Genomic DNA, 18,498 nt, shown 5'->3' with positions numbered 1-18,498 from the left:
CCATTAGGGTAGGTTCACCCATTAGGGTAGGCTCTTTGTAATTCATAAGCTGGCAATTTACTTGCTTTATTTCAATATATTGAAGCATTTAAAGAATTAAGATCACACATTAGGGTAGGTTCTTGAGTCTACTTGTCGAAATGATTTTTTTCATTACCCACACCTACTATGTGTGTTCTCTCATGATTGAAGATTTTGTAACTTCTCACTAATCATGACAGTAAAACTTGAAAATTTAGTGTAGCTAACCAAGCCTTCCTACATGAAACTCAACAAATATCAACAAGCCTTTACAAATGAGAAGTTAAAATACAAAAAGAACTGATTTAATCGACATTGATAAGCAGTAACCAAATCAGCCTTTAGCCTATTAAGCTTTCTGGGCTTCGCATACCTCACAGACAGACATACATTTACACAATGTTACATACACATGATTCATTCTTGCCTAACAACATAAGGAGAAGAACTCATGTCAGTGCTATAAAAGGAATCTTCAGCCCCGCCAAAATAGTTCTCATCCTTTTCTTCATCCCACCTCAGAATCTCCCTTACATATTTAAAGGCCTCATCCACGTTCACACGATCCCTTGCCTTTGATTGCCATACAAAAAGCTTCCGACCAGTAACTGATGCATAAAGGTCCTTGAACTTCATTGCCATGTAAAAGTAAGCCTGGTTAGCCAACGACTGGTTAGAATGGCTAGTTCGAACAGGGCAGAAGTCATTAAACCATTCACATGTACGCAAGGGCACCCTGCCAATCTTTTCCTCAAAGAGGTCATATTTGTTCAATACCAGAATAAAAGGGGTATCCCTGAAGCATGGGTGTATAATCATCTTCTCAAAGAGCTCTTTGCTTTGTATTATTTTATTTTGAAGGAGAGTTCCACTGCCAGTAGCATCTGGAGCAATCCATGTTTGGTCATAGTCACTCAAAGCCACACAGAAGACCACTGCACGCACATCTTCAAACATTTCCACCCATTTGCATCCCTCGCTCATCCCTTTAGCATTCAACCTGATCAACTGATACCTGTATGTAGCATGATTAGAATCGTATTTCACCTCACAGTAATTACATGACTAAAAGAAGACAATGAGGGTAAAGACTTAGATAAGACAATAATCGTTTTTTACAAGCTCAATAAGACAATCCAAATTTTATAAAAACAACACTTGTAATGCAAAGGTAGTAATGAACAAATTATATGAGAAAGACGTCAGCATCATGTTTTGCAGGAATTCTGTATGATGAGACACAGAAGTAAGCATTTGCTCATTGCACCACGCACACAAATGTGAGAGTGCAAAAGATAAAACACTTGCATTCTGTGATAAATCTTTACCCACTCCTAAAATAAGCTAGAACACTTGAATAATTAGAAGCAAAGGACACTGTAATAGCTAACCAAGCGTGAGCTTTAACCAAACTTTGACATAGCCACGCTCAAGTAGCTCACAAATCATATGTAGAGTAGGATAGGCTTATCAGGCTTAGTCATAGAATAGGCTATGCATTTTCAAACTTAATTTATTAAGCATAAATGAAGGAGATAAAATTTATAGTTGAGCGCTTGTTTATCATGCTCATAAAATGATAACTATACATGAAATTGCTCCAATTGTAGCATTTGTAGGAAATTTGAAAAGGTAGAGTCAGAGGAAATCATTCTCCTTTATTTCAAATACAAAACCTCCTTATCTGTATCATGAAACTGATGCAGAATGTTCTTATGCTCAACAAAACTGAGGCTCAATAACTAGCTGCCAGAATTCAAGTAGGATTCATCCCAAAAGCTATTGCAAATAAGGCTAACCAATCATAGTCATAAACTGAAATCAGAATTCTAGGTTAGAGCATTTACTTGGTCAAAGGCGGAGGTGCATCCAGATTCTCTGTATAAGACTCAGACATTGGGCTACGGTCATCAAGGGAGAATTCAAGAAAAGCCAAACCATTTCCTTGAGTCACACCTTCTGCATACAAAATGTCTCTCTCTGAAGGTTCGTATTCATTGCTTGACACCTCAACAGCCTGAAAGGTTGATCACATGAGCTAGATGCAACACCAAACAATACAAAGATTACAACCAATACCACAGAATTTTCTAAAAAGAGGCCATGTCTCATGTCACAATCATGGTCCAACAATGAGCAATAAATTAAATACAAACATGTAAGAGTAAGACCAACAACTATGTATGAGTCTTGACAATTGAGTTTCAAATTAGCTTAAAATTCCAATGAGGGAACACAGGAAATCTATAACCTAATATATATAAGTACGTAGACAGAAGATATGATCTTTGCAAAATCTACAAAAAAAGGGATTGAAACTTTCATCTATACATACAAACATGTAAGAAAATCAGTGATCTATCTTTCATCTATACAAAAAATGTCTAACTTTCTCCCTTTTCAATTGTTTTCTTTTACAGCTCAAAGCTATAACAAGTGTTTTCTTTTACAGCTCAGAGCTATATCAAAAGGAAACAGCATCTGAATTGATATAGCTGCGGATAATTAGAACCCCACCATAACCCACCAGACAAGGCACTAGTGCTCATAAAGTCATAGAGTGTTCATAGTTTCGTACTATATAGTGAATTCTCATATATTTCAAATCCTCCGGAGCATGAAAGAGACAGAAAGGAAGTCTTAGTACAATCACATTTCCAGTTGTATAAAGATAGACAGAAAATTTTAGATTTGTACCCGGCTTAAGAAGTAATCAGCAACATCCGGAAGAAAGTGGAGCCCATCCTTTCTTTTATATGTTTCTTGAATAGCAGGATCCTTCCAAACTTCTTCAACTAAAGGAGCATACTCCCGTGTTGCAGCAGGGAAAAACGCATCCAAATCACCAGTTGCAATGATGTCCAATAGCCAGTCAGAAAAATGCTTGATTTTAGGGTTGATAGAATAGATGCTTTGACTAGTCCCAGTGGAATCTAATTCTGAAGTCCCACCTGAAAACATAAGCAGAACATATCACTACATGAAGAGCTACTCTATAATAAACTCATCCTTGTTCCTAATTTCAAGCTACAAAAGTGTTAGTAGTGTTAATGGGCTTATCAGACAGGTAATATCTCAGTTGCCTGGCACTACCGCCTCCATTAACATAGGAATTTAGGCGATAGTGCCAGGCAACTGAGATATTACCTGCCTACATTAACATTAATATTTTTTATTTTAAAAAAAAAAATCAATACATTGACATAAAGGAATCTGTTTAGAGCTATATATAGCTTCAGAAAAGAGAAAAATGCAAGGCAAAAGAGCTGCAGTAGCATTGCCTACAAGACTTGCTCTCTGAACTAGAATCTAAAAGCAAAAACAAGTAAATCACAAAATCATTAAAAAAATAAAAAAAAAATCTAGGTGGCAAAATGTCATCATCTTGATCAAAGGGAAATTTAGCTAGGATTCACTGTACTATCTTCAGATTATTAGAAGAAAAACAAACTCCAATCTTGGAGATTCCCCGCCTATAATTGTTAGATGTTGAAGAAGAGGTGCAAAAGAAATTCTGCCTTTTGGAGATCTTCAGGCCTTGAGGCTAACTATCTGAAACAAATCTGCTGAGCACCCTAGAGCTTTCTGGCTGGTTTCCTAATCTGATAGGTATTAAGCTTAAATCACTAGTTATGGTTTAAAAGTTTTTTTTTTCTTATCATTATTGGCATTGATATAGAACATTTTCGTTTAAAAAATTACAAAATTCATAGAAATATTTCGAAGAACATGATTTGAATAAAGAGTGAAAAAAAGTTATATATTTCATCCATACTTCACAAGATAACGGAAGGAAGCAAACAGCTAATTGTTACTCCGTATTAGGGTATTACCTGCTTCATTATTTTTGTCATGTGCCCCTTGTGTCTGCATCTTTGCTATGTCTTCTTCCTCAAACCGCTCTCTTGCATCAAGCAATATACTTAGATATTTATACATATTGCTCTGAATCATCAATTTGATATCTTGCAGTTCTTCTGCAGTGAATGTGTTCCCATACAAAAACTTGGCCTGTCATGCAGAGTAACATGAGCTCAGCAGACATAGACAACCAACAGACATAGACAAATTGCAAAATTATCTTAATAAGCCTACATGTTTCATCCATACATATATACAAAAATTTTACTTCAGCAAGTCATCCATCATAGCAATATAGCATAAGCGGTGAAGTATTAGTACTAATATATTACAGATAACAGCAAAATAGAAGATATATCATAATAAATTAGCCCTACAACCACTACTTTTTTCCAACCAAAACAGCCATAAAGAAAAAGCTCTTCTTGACTCACGAGTTTGATAGTGGTGGTTGGGGGGGGGGGGGGGGGGGGAGTGAAGGCCAATGTCTACAAGAGGCTATAGAAAGCCTTGGAAGGTTATATTGTCAGGATTGAAGGTGAAAGCACAGGTAGGAGTGTGGGAAGGAGGGGGAGCATAAGTAGCAGTAGAAAATGAAGGGGCAGAGGCAAGGTGAAGGGGAAAAAAATCTTGCACCCCAAAATCTCTTTTCTCTGTTCTTTTTTACTTGACCTGTTTCTTTTATCACGTTTGCCAATGCAAAACTTTAACAATCAATAACTTAAATTCTCCAAAAGTAAAAATTATAAAAGTTATATATATTATGATAGTACTAATTGAGACGAATCCAAAAAGATCATACATGAATATATTTTTCCTTACATGTTATTCACAAAATACAGTCAAAAGAGGGGTGGTGAATAGTGTAAAAGTCAAAGCGGGTCAAGTAATAAAGAACAGAGGAAGTATATATATATATATATATATATATATATATATATATAAAATAAGAAAAGAATAAAAAAAAATTAAAAGGAAAGTCAGTTTATGCCAAACTCATGCAAATGCTACAATTAAGGCAATAACTCAAACAAATTGCAACAAAACACATGTGAAGCACTGATATATCAATAGTCCACAAAATCAAAAGACTAAATTTACAGGTGTCACGTGCAACCAAACAGAAAAACTTCCTCCGGATAAAGAGAACGAATCACTCGTAAATACCTGCTTGAAGATTGTGCTAGTTCCAGAACCCTCAAGTCCGAGAAGAAGAAGCTTCTGCACTCTTTTCTGTTCAAAATAAGTTGGCACAACAGTAGCATAATTGCTTGCCTCATCCCTCACTCCAGATTGACCTTGGGGAAATGGCAAAGAGAACAATGCACAGACAAAGCGAGTTGATGCCTGTATCAGAATGAATTAGTAAATAAACTTTTGTTTTGAGATTTGATATTGTATGGACCAAGAAAAAAGACAAATGACGATCCATACCTTCTCCCAAATATTTCCCCTGATATTGTTTTGACCTTCCTCCTCATAGCGACCATCATCATATACCCAAAAATGAGTTTCACGGGGGCACTGGACATTGGCCAACTGTGTTGATAACGTTAAGAAACTTCTGTCAGATTCAAGGCATAGTGATTTTACAAGGAAAAGCAAATAAAAGGTGAAAACTCTTTGCACTAATCAAGAAAAATTAAATAATACATTCGCCAGATACAATGCGAATGCAACACTTACTAACACAAAGCAACAAAACATAATAGTAAACAGAACATATGCAAACAAGTTCGAAAGGCCTTTAGCACCATAGGGAATATAGGAAGAAAGTTATGATCACGTTAGAGGAAGGGGTAAAAGAATCTAAGAGAGAAGTTAGCAAGAACCAGCCATCACCAAAAGAACATAAGTCTCTATATGGGCACTTCTTTTTTGCATGCCAAGGCTCACACACTAAGTTTTCTTCCTTTACTCAGGATTCTAGATTAACTTCACTCATAGACATCCCCCAATTTATTAGATAATCAAATTCATATGAATATCCTCTAATCCTCTTTAAATCTCTCCAGATTTAGTCCATCTTATTAAGTGCATTCCATCTAAACAACGTGGAAATCCTGATCCAACTATTTCCAGTCCCTCTTTTAAGCTCTATGTTTCTCTCACACATGAACCAATACTAACCAACTTACAAAACACCTCAAAAACAGATATCTGATGAGTCCAAGGAGCCATATATAATAATGTCTGCAAAGTGCAAACTAAATGAGGATAGAACAAACCTAAAATCTGAGAAATCACCCAATCCCAATTTATGCAGCCAACACGCACAAACATTAAAAATTTTCTCCTAGCTTGATCTAGAGTATATTCAAGCTATTTTCTGACAAAGACTTTGCAGTTATACCCATTGCACCACCAAGGCACTAGCCATCATTTTGTCCATTCAACTGGTAGAGATCACCTCTACTCCATCCGTTCATTTTTTGGCAGTGTATGTTTTCGGTTTTCAATATAAGGCTAACCCATCTGTCACTCTTAACTGTACAATCCATACCCCTGTTATTTTCTTTCTGAGGTATCCTCGTATCAGCATTGCGTTCATTGTGGCAAAATTTAATCCAAATAGATAGTCTCAAATTCGGAAGAAGACACTGATTTTTCATGATATACTAAAAGTCTATGATGAAGTGAACAGTGAGAACATTCACTTTCTCTGCAAACTAATCATAAAAGAGAAAATTGAGGCAGTTACTAATCTTACTATACGTGCCCATTTAGTCTCAGAAACAATATATTGGCAGACGATCAGAGTGGTACAAAAACAGCCAGCAAGTTCAATATCAAGAGCATTATAGGGTTTTCTTACATGTTTCGTTCCAAGAGTATATTATGGTGTTTCATGTTTTCTCAAAAAGAGCAAGATTCCAGAGACTAAATCACACAACGTACTAAACAATCAGATTGACATTAAAAGTTTAAAATTAGCTTCAATGCCTCACCTTTAGCACTCTTAGCTCAAGCTTTGTAATCTCACGGCCATTTATGTAAACTCCGGTGTTTCCTCTGCTTGCATCAGGACTCAATTTTCCACTGAAACTCAAGTTTGAACTTATGATTCTGTCAGGCTTCTCTCCCTCCTGTTGCATGATAAAAGCATGCTCAGTGAAATTACAATATTGCTATGGTGCGTGTAATAATGTAAACATCTCCAAGAGAGAAAAAAAAAAAAAAAAAACTGACCTTTCCCCAGAGGCCAGACTCTTTGTCATACCAATATTTCCCAGGCTTCAACTTTTGAGGTGGCAATGGACAGCCAAGTAGCTCAGACATTTCATCTGGCTTCAAAGGATATCCATTGACAACCAGCTGCTCTGGTCGTAGCTGATTGGCGGAACATTCCCTCTCAGCTATCATTATCTGCTTAACTTCCAAAGGACTCAATAACCGAGAAAGTACCCTAGAATTCTTTCCAAGTTTTGGCCGCTTCCATTCATCAATTGGCTTACCAATGCAAGTAACACATTTACGCCCCTCAGGCATAGAGCCCATAGCTCGAAGCACACAGTTACTACAAAACTTGGCATCACACACCAAACAGGCCTCTTTTGTTTCCCACTTCCCCTTTCCACATCGATAACAAACCTTTACATTTTGCTTTTTCTTCTTTTCTGTAGAAAATCCAACATACTCGGGATAAACGGGAGGTTCAGCATCAAGGTCTTTACTTTCAGATCTATCAACAGTATTAAAGGTGACCACGGAGACCCTTCTCCCTTCATTAGCTGTCTGATAACTCTGATTCACATTATTACTTTCAGCGTTATGAGCAGAACTAGGAGAACGAGAAGGAGAAGCTGAAGAATAATCAGGATTCTGCAGGACAGACACAACCGATTCTGAGCTTAATGATACTCTAGGACTTTCAGGGAGTGAATCCACAGCCCTTGCAATACGAGACACGGGTAAAGGGATTGGCTCAATGACCGGAGGATCGGAATCAAAGAGTTGTCTCTGTGACTCCGAAAGTGGTTCTGCAATGGACGCAGTTGGAATTAACCGTGCACTTACATCCAAAGGTTCAACTCTAGGAACTTCTTGAGAAACTGCTGGACCTTTATACTCTATAGCTATTGAATAATCTGGATTATCTACTCCCTGAGGCAATGATGCACCCGGCGGAAGCATCTTCCTAAGCATCTGCTTCCAATCATCTCCATTGTTATCCTCCATCCTCTCCACCAACCAATTCCTAGATCAAATTTACTTCAATAATCCACAATATGTCCTTATATTACTCAAAGTTCTTTAACATCAATTTAAGACTAAAACCAATGTCATATTCCAATAGGATAGGATATTCACCATCAACCAAAAGAAGACTTTTCCAAATGTCTACCCCTATGAAAGTAAAGTCCACACCAATATTTCTCTAGTTGACAACCACAAACAATCCACAAATAATGAACACAAAAGTACCAAATTATCCTTCAAAATCAACAAAATAAGGAGAAAATTTTGACCACTAACTGAAAACCTAGATCAGATGATGAGTGCTGAGCAAATGCAATCAGAAATTACTTCACCTAGCCGCCGCCGTGTCGTAATAGGATCATCACCATTGTTCTGTCCACACCTTAGCAAGCTTCATCTTTCCAAACTACACACAAAGCAACATTTTAGCAATCTAATTCAATCCAATTCAAATTGTGAGGCAAAAAATTCAAAGTTGACCAATTCTTCTTCTACACAATTACCCCGCCTCAAACCCAATTAAAGAAACTGAATTAAAGGTCAAACCCAGAAATTCAAATCAACTATGAACACCTCCTGAAAACAAAAATTGCTAATATTTTAACAATTAAATGCTGGAAATAGAAAAAGGGACTTCTGGGTAGTTGGAATTTTGCTGGGTCAAATAAGAACACAACAAATAAAAAAAAGGGGAAATTCCAATCCAACCAATTTATTTTCCAGAAATTTAACTACACAGCAGCAAAAGTGGGTTCAGTGCAAAAAAAAAAAAAGAATAAAACGAAATTTCCTTTTAGGTAAAAATCCGCAAACCCCCCTTTTGTAGAGAGAGAAAGTAGAGAGAGAAAGAGAGTCAAAATACCTAGTGAAAGGGACATATTTGTGTTGATATTGTTCACAAAACGAATCTAATTTCATCAGACTTTGAGAATTAGAAAGTTTCATGCTTTTTCATCTTACCAACTCAAAGATTAAATTTTTTTATGAACCCAAAAAACATCAAATCTTTTTAACATGAAGATGAAGAAAAAGACAAGAAGATGAATGTGTATATAATACAGTATGCTGAAAACAAAGCAAATGCAGAAATATGGAGTTTTTTTTTTTTTTTCCTTTTATCTTTTTGTGGAAATTAACTGTTAAGAAAAAAAAAGGAGGTAATTATCTGGGCCCACAAAACCCACGAGAAGAAAGAGAGAGAAAGAAGATGATGGGTTGGGTTTGGGTTGGTAGCTGAGAGAAGGAGCATGATGATGATTATTAATTAAGACAATGACTGTTATTAGTAGTAATTGGTGGGAGTTTGACTTTCTACTCCATTAACAAACTACTCACTTTGGATTTCTTATGTTGTTACTTGTTAGTGATAATCACTTTGGATACTTAGTCATTTTCAATTTTAATTTTTGCACCAAAAAGAAAGAAATGTAATTTGTGTAATTGTGTACCTCATTTGTGTTATAGCTGAAAAATTACACTGTAATAAATATGTTAGATTTTGTAGGATAGACTTTTGTTTGTAAGAAAATATAAATTGAAAACTATATATGTAATTCAAGATGTGAATAAATACAGGTTTAGGAGTGTCTAATACAAAGTGTGGTATGTTTTCTAGTTTTGCAGTGGATTAGGTAGTAGTTTTGTGATTTACTACCACTTTGACGAGTTTGATGGTTTGAGTTATTCTTATTATCAAGATTATGGACAACTATGTTTAGAGTTGGAATTAAATTATTGAACTAATAAAAAACAATTAAAATATTGACTATTACTCAAGTAAATATTTCTAAATACTCCATCTTGATTTTGAGTTTGAAAAGTAGAACTTGACTCAACAACAAACAATAATATAAACTATAACATCTTTTTTTTTTTTTTTGAATAGATATAAACTATGACACCTGAGTAGTCCAATTGGAGTGGAAATATATTTTCCACGGGCTTTTATCATTGTATTGAATAATAAAATCAATATCATCAATTATAAATATTCTAACCTTAACCATGCTTCATTGTTTTTTACGGTGAAATGTTAATTTATCATTGGCTTAATCTCAATACATAATTTTACACACTAGTGTTATTATTCACTCTATATGTTTTTTTTTTAAAAAAAAAAAAGAATATATGATGTTGTAATTGTACACTCGGATGTACGTACTCTATAAGGTATATTGCGAATTTGCGATACCCTGTCATGACCCAAGCATCAAATAATTGTAGAGCAGTCCATATATGGGCATGGGCTGTGGGAAACCAACTTGAAAAGGGTATGTAAACCCAAACTACTCCATATGATGATGATTAATTGGTGGGAGTTTGACTTTCTACTCCATTAGCAAACTTCTCACTTTAGATTTCTTATGTTGTTACTTTGGATACTTAGTCATTTTCAATTTTAATTTTTTCACCAAAAAGAAAGAAATATAATTTCATGTAATTGTGTACCTCATTTGTGTTAGATTTTTTAGGATAGACTTTTGTTTGTAAATTTTTTTTTTTTTTTTTTTTTTAAAGTGTATATGTAATTCAATATGTGAATAAATACGGATTAGGAGTGTAATACAAAGTGTGGTATGTTTTATACTAGTTTGTAGTGGATTAGCTAGTGGATTTGAGACTTACTACCAAGACTAGGCCACAAGCCCACAAAGCTAAGTTCAACTCAACATTTTGGTGAGTTTGATGGTTTGAGTTTTTTGTATTATCAAGATTATGGACAATTGTGTTTAGAGTTGGAATTAAATCAATGAGCTAAACAATTAAAATATTGGCTATTTCTGAAGTAAATATTTCTAAGTACTACATCCTCATTTTGAGTTTGATAGGTAGAACTTAACTCAATAACAAACGATAATATAAATTATAACACCTCATTAGTCCAATTGGAGTGGGATTATATTTTTCCATGGGCTCTTATCATTGTATTGAATAATAAAATCAACATCATTAATTATGCTTCATTGTTTTTATTGTTAAATGATACTTATTGTCGGCTTAAACTCGATATATAATTTTACACGCTTGTGTTATTTTTCACTCTATTTGTTTTAAAAAATGAGAATATACGATATTATAGTTATACACTCGGATGTACTCTATACGTTGGATAACAATACCGTATAATGACCAAAGTATCATATAATTATACAGCAGCCCATATGTGGGCATGGGCTGTGGGAAACCAACTTGAAAGGGGTATGTAAACCCAAAACCAAACCCAGAAAACATTATCCTATCTAATTTTACACATGTCCTGTTAATTGACATCATTTCTCTGGCTCAAATTCTCCCTCCTAATTCTTATGGATCACATTCAATCTTCATTTTCCAACCTTTTTTCATGGAGAATTTTGTTTTTTGAAAAATTAAATTCACTTGAAACTTGAAAGTGATTTTAGTCAACTTCTTCTCCATTCATTTATAAATTATTGGCTTTTTGCATAGAAAAAATTCAGTCTTTGCTACATAAGCAATTTGTTCTTGCTTCAAAATGTGATTAAAAAATAAGGATGATTAAACTACCAATTCTTCATCAACCCCACATGTTATTGCCATTAGAAGATTGCCCACAAATTTCAGATTGCAATTTAAAGAGGAGAGTGAAAGAATGTGTTTCCTTGTTGAAGAAATGCAGAGCCATGGAAGATTTGAAGCAAATTCATGGGCAAATGTACAAATTGGGATTGTTTTGTGATTCATTTTGTGTTAGTAATTTGCTAGCTACTTGTGCTATCTCAAATTGGGGAAGTATGGATTATGCTTCATTAGTTTTTAGCCAAATTGATGATCCAGGTACATTTGAATTCAACACCATGATTAGAGGGCATTCTAAAGATAGTGATTTTGAAAGTGCACTTAAACTGTATGATGAAATGCTTGAAAGAGGGAATTCACCTGATAATTTTACTTACCCTTTTGTGTTTAAGGCATGTGCTGGTTTGGGTTTGATGAAGTTAGGAAGAAACATTCATGGGCAAGTTTGTAAATTTGGGTTTTCTGATGATTTGTTTGTGCAGAACAGTCTGATCAATATGTATGGGAAATGTGGGAATATAGTGGACTCTTGTGCTGTGTTTAAGGGAATGGAGCAGAAAAGCGTCGCGACTTGGAGTGCTCTTGTTGCAGCTCATGCTAATTTGGGTATGTGGTGGGAGTGTCTAGAGATTTTTGGGGATATGATGGAGATGGGAAGTTGGAGAGCAGAAGAGAGCACTTTGGTTAGTGTGATTTCTGCTTGTACTCATCTGGGTGCCCTCGATTTGGGAACGTCGATACATGGGTACTTGATGAGAAACTTGAGTGGCCTAAATGTTGTAGTTGAAACCTCTTTGATTGACATGTACATAAAATGTGGCTCTATACAGAAAGGGCTTGGCCTTTTCGATAAGATGAAGACAAAGAACCGATTGTCTTACAGTGTGATGATTTCAGGCCTAGCGATGCATGGGAATGGTCATGAGGCACTTCTGCTGTTCTCGGAAATGCTTGATCAAGGGATTGAGCCAGATGATGTTGTGTATTTAGGTGTGCTAAGTGCTTGTAGGCATGCTGGCCTTGTAGAAGAGGGTCTAGAATTATTCGAGAAATTGAGGCATGAGAATAAAATACAGCCAACCATTCAACATTATGGTTGCATCTTGGATCTCTTAGGCCGAGCTGCCATGTTTGATGAAGCTTTTGACCTGATTGAGAAAATGTCAATGCCGCCCAATGAAGTAGTTTGGCGAAGTCTCTTAAGTGCTGCTAGAATTCATTGTAACCTGGAAGTAGGAGACAAAGTAGCAAAAATTCTGATACAACTAGGCTCAGACAACGCTGGAGATTATGTAATGATGTCAAATTTGTATGCTCGAGCTCAGAAATGGACAGATGCAGCTTCTGTTCGAAGTATGGTGTCAAACAGGGGATTGGATCAAGCTGCTGGATTGAGTTTGGTCGAGGTAAAAAGAAAGATGTACAGATTTGTATCACAGGACAGATCGCGAAGCAATTGGAAAGAAATCTATGAGATGATCCACCAAATGGAATGGCAATTGAAATTCGAAGGGTATGTGGCAGATACTTCAGAAGTTCTTCACAATGTAGATGAAGAAGAGAAGAAACAAAGGTTGAGATATCATAGTCAAAAGTTGGCCCTTGCTTTTGCACTTCTACTTACACCTGAACATACAACTATCAGAATAGTAAGAAATGTAAGGATGTGTAGAGATACTCACACATACACAAAGTTCGTCTCTGTTGTCTATAACCGCAAAATAATTGTAAGGGATCGAAATCGTTTCCACCATTTTAAAGATGGAAATTGCTCTTGTAGAGATTACTGGTAAATAAATCTTCATTTCTTCTCAACTTTTTCTTCTATGAGCTTTAATTTCCAATGATATGAAATAAACAAAAAAGACAATGGAATGGATTGCATCAATCTTTAAAAATTAGGATCAACAGTAGCTCAATAGACAGAAGATAGACTAATAGAGGAAATGTAAAATTTAAATTTTTTGGCTAATTGGACAGTAGAGTGTTTCATTAAGCGCTAAACAGTCGGATGAGTTTTAGGGGTATAAAAATCGAGTAAAAAGAAGAAACGATACAACATAAGGGATATTTAGGGGCATTATGCAATTTGAACCCCTCCTAAAGCTGTATATGGCGGAGAAAAAAGGGCTCAAATGACCGCCAAAGCTTTTCAAAATACAAGTACTATATTTTCAATTCAAAAGTATGAAGGAAATATGAATCCTAGAACTACAAATTCAGGTCTTCCAATTCAAGAATTCAAATGCTATAACCAATCGAGTTTCAGTGCCCACAACAAAAGAAGCAAATACACTGATTTTCGCCAGCATTGTAATGCTACTGTTTACACATATACATATCTAGAATTACTACTGCATTGGCCCGTGGTCTGCTAAAGCAGCCAATTTTCAGCATCTACAATATGAAGTTGGACCAGAATAGAAACGCACATTGTTATTAAAAAAAAAATTAAGAATAGACCACGCACATGAGGAAGCAGTTATTAATTATTTGGGTGAACAGCAACTTGGTGAATGTCCATCTCTTTCCGCATAACTGAACGGCCACAGGAATCACATGGAGCAGTTCTAGAACCACAAATACTCTCATGCTCTGTAAGTCCTCTAAACCTATCTCGCATATCCATAGGGGAACTCCCAGCTTGAACAATGTCTCCGCAGAACCGGCAAGTAATCATCCGCATAGGACAGTCTGAGGATTGATGTTGAACCTGCACCAAAAAGATCAATCACAGGTGCAGCGAATCAGAGAACACGCACACAAGTGAACCACCCAGCAGAGTGTTCAATACTCAACCTATTAGTTTATACTAGCGTTACATAAATAATAGGAAGTAGTACTGAAAAAGCTATGGTCAATATATCTATATGGAATATGGAATTAATGTTTTAATTACATGTAAAACATTTGAGATAGAAGATAATATTTCGATACTAGGCATTTAAAAAGTTTTTACTCAGGGATATCAGAAGTTTACTTCTAAAGTAGTGGTTTAATAATACTGCCATAATCTGTCGAATTCACTGGTAAATTTACTAATATAGTAATAACTGCATTTTGAAATTTTACTCACCATTTCTTCCTTTTCAAGAATTACGCCGCATGAACAATGAAGGGGCTCATGGAACACGATCATGTGCTTCTCCATCTCTGCTTGTTGAAAAGCCTTTCCACATCTATTGCAATGCACGTGGTTCTTAGCATCCTCCAATCTTAGAATGACACCGCAGCCTGCATACTGGCACGCAACATTGTGTCTACGGCAATAAGCTTCATGCAAAGCTATACTTCTACTAGGTATATAGTGCTTGCAATTTCCACATTCTACAGAGTCCACATCAATAGATGACGTGGACAACCCAGCTTGCTGACCACGGTTAATATTATCCTGAATATTCACCAAAACCTTGTACTTTGTTGTTCCCTTGAAGCCATAAATACCAACACTATAAGTACCCAACCCGAGATTCTGATCCTGAGAGTTAAGAATCAAAGTCTTGGAACCCATATCATGAGAAGACCAGTGGTGCTGATGGTGTGTGGGAAACATCAGCGGATGTTTGGATATGTAAAGATCAGTATCCCCAGAGTCTGTATCTGCCTCCAACTTTACTTCTATTCTGGCATTGCCAGATGCAATTGTGCTCCACATATCATTGTCAAGCGAGAATTTGTAATACATATATACCCCTTCCTCAACAACTCCAGATTCTGGTGCTCCAAAAGTGAGTGGTATCAGGACCCTTTGGTTACTCTTCTCAGAGCCAGCGTCAGGATTGACAATGTCAACCTCAATATCTGTCTCCAAGACAGAAACACTTGGGGAGGGCTTTAATTCAAGGACACGTAGCTTGAATGTAAGCTCTCCATGTCTAACTGTAATCACCTCATCTTGAGAAAGGGTAGCATGCTGGCGTAGGCTTGTTTCAAGGACAGCCTTGTGATTTGGTATGTCCAAAAAGCTAATATCCTCTGGTTGAAGTTTTGCATATGATCCTTTTGACAACCTAACATACTGGATCTCGATCAATGGGTGATCTGGTGCTTCTGAGGGAAATAAATTACTCCATACATGTGGAGGAAGAGCAACAAACCCTTCTTCTGCTGTAAACTCCAACACACCTGAATGTGTCACTCCATGACTCTCGCTATTAGCAGAAGTTTCAGAGGAACTCTCTTGACCAGCAATGGACAACCGGAAGTATACAGGCCCTTTGTCAAAAGCGCCTTGATCAGACAGTCCAGTGAAGCAGGATGGAGGCAGCTTAATCTTATCTCCAACACCTGGATAAAGAATGGCTTCTAAGATGCGATGAAACATGATTCCTCCTCCAGACAATATATTTTCAGCTATTTGCTCATCTGCCTACAATACATAATTAGATAGAGTTTGATATAAATATCTTCATGTCAATCAAACACTAAAAAGAGAAGAAAGGACAGAGTAGAATCTCTGCAGAGTAGCCAGTAGACGAAGTGAAAGGTTTGCTTCATAGTGAAAGCTTGTAATCACATCGGTTAAATTAACTTTTGATAATTTAATTCATCAGCAAACATTAACACATATCATCTATTCATCTTTATAAATCTTAATTACAAATAATCCACTTTTTCCAAACAAGGTTCTGAAGCATTTTGATGCCCGAGCTTCTACTTTCTCTGTCCTGCTAAGATTGCCTCATACTCTTTAGTTTGCTTTTTCAAAAGTTTGCCCAATTGAAAGCATGTAGATTTCCTTTTTCCTATCTTTTTGTGGTTGCACATGGGTTAAGGAGTAAAATATACTATTAAAGCAATGCGGCAAACTCATTGGGACATCCATGTGCGGTATATGAAAAAAATCATTGTGGAATAGAGGGAGTTTACTGTATATATTTCTCAACTTCAAGGTCTTCAACCCACAAACCCCCTAAGTCCAGGTTTAAAATTCAGAGAGGATAGTTTAATGCAATTATGACTAATTGAGAGTTTATAATGTGATCTGCATCATCTAAATCACCATACAATCAATACATAGTAGGATACTGAAATGCTGGACCTTTCTATTGGTTGTTTCACAATTCATCTATTTTCTTGATTATCAATACAAAGTAAACTTTCAATCATCATGCATAGTTGAAGACTTGTTTGTAAAAAAAAATGTGGAGCAACATAACATATTGGGATGGATGGATAAAAAGTCTAAACAGCAAAATTTAGCCCAAAGAATATGTGCAGCACAGTTTTCATAGACCGAGTAGCAATGATTCAACAGTTTTACAGAAACACATGATTTTCGAAAATTTCCAACTTCGTGCCAGTACACTAAAATATTGAATAGCATCATTAGCAATGTATAGGCACAACAATGAGCAATGGCAATTAATAACATCCCATCCACAAAATCAAAACTTGTAACAAGAAAAGGTTCAAATGCTGGGGATACAAACCCCTAGATTGACAAACTGATGGCAAATTCCACTGTATCTTCAAACCTTGAAACCTGACTAAAATTCAATGGAGGCGATGTTCGAGATTATAAGCTAACCGACCCCTAAATTGATAAACATATGGCTAATTCTACGGAATCTTCACAACCTAAAACCTAATCAAAAATCCGAGGAGGCGGCACACGAGATTACAAGCTAACTAATCCCTAGATTGACAAACGAATGACGAAATTCAATGGTATCCTTCTCAAATATCATTCTTCATCAAAGCTGATGGCATCAACACAAGCAAGGAAACACTCTAGAAACATCCAGCTTCATATACTACACTATTCACAGATTTCTCACACCGAAAACACAAATCATTTCTACTCATTGATAAAAATGCCTGAATTGATTCCTTTCGTTCTTTTATAACAAAATTCCATACCTAACAAACACATTCTCAAATTTTCCTTTAAACTAATAATCAATTAAAATTGAATTTAATTGATTCAAACAATCCACAATTTCTTCATCAAAATCGCATACAAATAACTTCAAAAATCCGAATAAAAATGAAATTAGCGCAAAACACAAACCTTAATCTGAGCTTCAGCAGCATCAAGACGACGAGCTCGCTGAACTTCTTCAATGGCTTGGCGTTGTCTAGAAGCTTCCTCCTTAGCCTTCCTTTCTCTTTGAAGCTTCAATTTGGCCATCTCTTTCCTCTCATTTTGCTCTTTCTGCAACTTTTGTCTTGCTCTTCGAAGCTCATAATCCATTTTTGAGTTTTTTCTGGGTTGATTTTCGAAGAAGAAGAAATGAATGGATTAGATCGCAAGAAATGAAGCTTGGAGAGAAAGAAAATAGAGAGAGAATTGTATTGTTAATGATGTTTTGGTGGGAGAAATTTAGAAGATTCTACAACTATTTGTATTTTACTCCTTGAAAGGTGAAGGTAGATTTAATTGAGTTTGCCAATTCATTGCTTACGTCACTTGGATTTTATACCCTTGTTATACTCCCTCTGTCTTAAAATAATTGACACCGTTAACCTTTACATCTATTTTGATACACTTATATTACTGTAACTTAATTACTCCTATATAAATTACGAGTAAACAATAATTAAAAAAGAAGTTACTACTCCGTAATATTTTAAAACTTAGCATTAATATCATCTAACAATACGAGAGATTTTTTCTATTTCTATTTCTATTTTAGTTACTTTGAAAATTTTATGTTTTTTTTTTTTTGAAACATGAAAATTTTATGTTTTGTCATGCTTAAAGACGTGAATAGTGCTGCTTATGCTATGGCTTACCTTAACCCTCTGGAATTCTCGATAAGAGTTTGGGTTTGTCCAAGTATAGTGAAAGATCTAGTTGCTTTCGACCTTTATTTGAGTATGAAAAAAAAGAAAAAGAAATAGGTTTAATACATTATCAAAAATTTATGATTAAAA

General features: G+C 35.7%; 3 protein-coding genes across 8 annotated transcripts; 1 reads left to right on the top strand and 2 right to left on the bottom strand.

The window, feature by feature from the left end:
* Positions 1-241: 241 nt before the first annotated feature.
* On the bottom strand, positions 242-9,180 carry LOC145594285 (extra-large guanine nucleotide-binding protein 3-like). Of its 6 annotated transcripts, XM_081650643.1 has the most exons (10): positions 8,591-8,877; positions 8,415-8,488; positions 7,072-8,080; positions 6,831-6,968; positions 5,317-5,421; positions 5,050-5,229; positions 3,855-4,032; positions 2,719-2,972; positions 1,869-2,038; positions 242-1,036 (listed from the first exon to the last, which is right to left on the bottom strand). In XM_081650643.1, exons 3-10 carry the CDS (start codon positions 8,059-8,061, stop codon positions 439-441), a joined length of 2,613 nt encoding a protein of 870 aa, XP_081506769.1. In that variant the 5' UTR covers positions 8,062-8,080; positions 8,415-8,488; positions 8,591-8,877; the 3' UTR covers positions 242-438. The 6 variants fall into 6 exon arrangements, with proteins under 6 accessions (XP_081506769.1, XP_081506761.1, XP_081506749.1 ...); XM_081650635.1 differs by lacking the exon at positions 8,591-8,877 and adding an exon at positions 9,043-9,180 and having other exon boundaries at positions 7,072-8,488; XM_081650623.1 differs by lacking the exon at positions 8,591-8,877 and adding an exon at positions 8,945-9,087 and having other exon boundaries at positions 7,072-8,488.
* A 2,250-nt stretch (positions 9,181-11,430) lies between these two features.
* On the top strand, positions 11,431-13,434 carry LOC145580999 (pentatricopeptide repeat-containing protein At1g31920-like). The gene has a single exon (XM_081638077.1). The coding sequence runs from the start codon at positions 11,595-11,597 to the stop codon at positions 13,410-13,412; it is 1,818 nt and encodes a 605-aa protein (XP_081494203.1). The 5' UTR covers positions 11,431-11,594; the 3' UTR covers positions 13,413-13,434.
* Positions 13,435-13,842: 408 nt separating this feature from the next.
* LOC145594277 (uncharacterized) lies at positions 13,843-17,964 on the bottom strand. Its single transcript, XM_081650614.1, has 3 exons — positions 17,633-17,964; positions 14,696-15,988; positions 13,843-14,332 (listed from the first exon to the last, which is right to left on the bottom strand). The coding sequence occupies exons 1-3, from the start codon at positions 17,813-17,815 to the stop codon at positions 14,105-14,107; spliced, it is 1,704 nt and encodes a 567-aa protein (XP_081506740.1). The 5' UTR covers positions 17,816-17,964; the 3' UTR covers positions 13,843-14,104.
* Positions 17,965-18,498: the final 534 nt, after the last annotated feature.

This window comes from Chenopodium album, chromosome 2, assembly GCF_948465745.1.
Source record: "Chenopodium album chromosome 2, dcCheAlbu1.1, whole genome shotgun sequence".
Classification (NCBI taxonomy): Eukaryota; Viridiplantae; Streptophyta; class Magnoliopsida; order Caryophyllales; family Amaranthaceae; genus Chenopodium; species Chenopodium album.
Note: the sequence above shows the minus strand (reverse complement) of the source record. Positions and strands in the feature narration are given on the sequence as shown.

What these genes read in the sequence shown, in the direction of transcription:
- LOC145594285 (XM_081650635.1), bottom strand. Translation starts at nt 8,061, where the DNA reads ATGGAGGATAACAATGGAGATGATTGGAAGCAGATGCTTAGGAAGATG. An exon ending in TGACAAAAATAATGAAGCAG is followed by an intron (nt 2,973 to 3,854) that starts GTAATACCCTAA and finishes TTATGTTTTCAG; the next exon opens with GTGGGACTTCAGAATTAGAT. An exon ending in CTGATTACTTCTTAAGCCGG is followed by an intron (nt 2,039 to 2,718) that starts GTACAAATCTAA and finishes TCAACCTTTCAG; the next exon opens with GCTGTTGAGGTGTCAAGCAA.
- LOC145580999 (XM_081638077.1), top strand. Translation starts at nt 11,595, where the DNA reads ATGATTAAACTACCAATTCTTCATCAACCCCACATGTTATTGCCATTA.
- LOC145594277 (XM_081650614.1), bottom strand. Translation starts at nt 17,815, where the DNA reads ATGGATTATGAGCTTCGAAGAGCAAGACAAAAGTTGCAGAAAGAGCAA. An exon ending in CTGCTGAAGCTCAGATTAAG is followed by an intron (nt 15,989 to 17,632) that starts GTTTGTGTTTTG and finishes TATGTATTGTAG; the next exon opens with GCAGATGAGCAAATAGCTGA. An exon ending in TTCTTGAAAAGGAAGAAATG is followed by an intron (nt 14,333 to 14,695) that starts GTGAGTAAAATT and finishes TTTTTGGTGCAG; the next exon opens with GTTCAACATCAATCCTCAGA.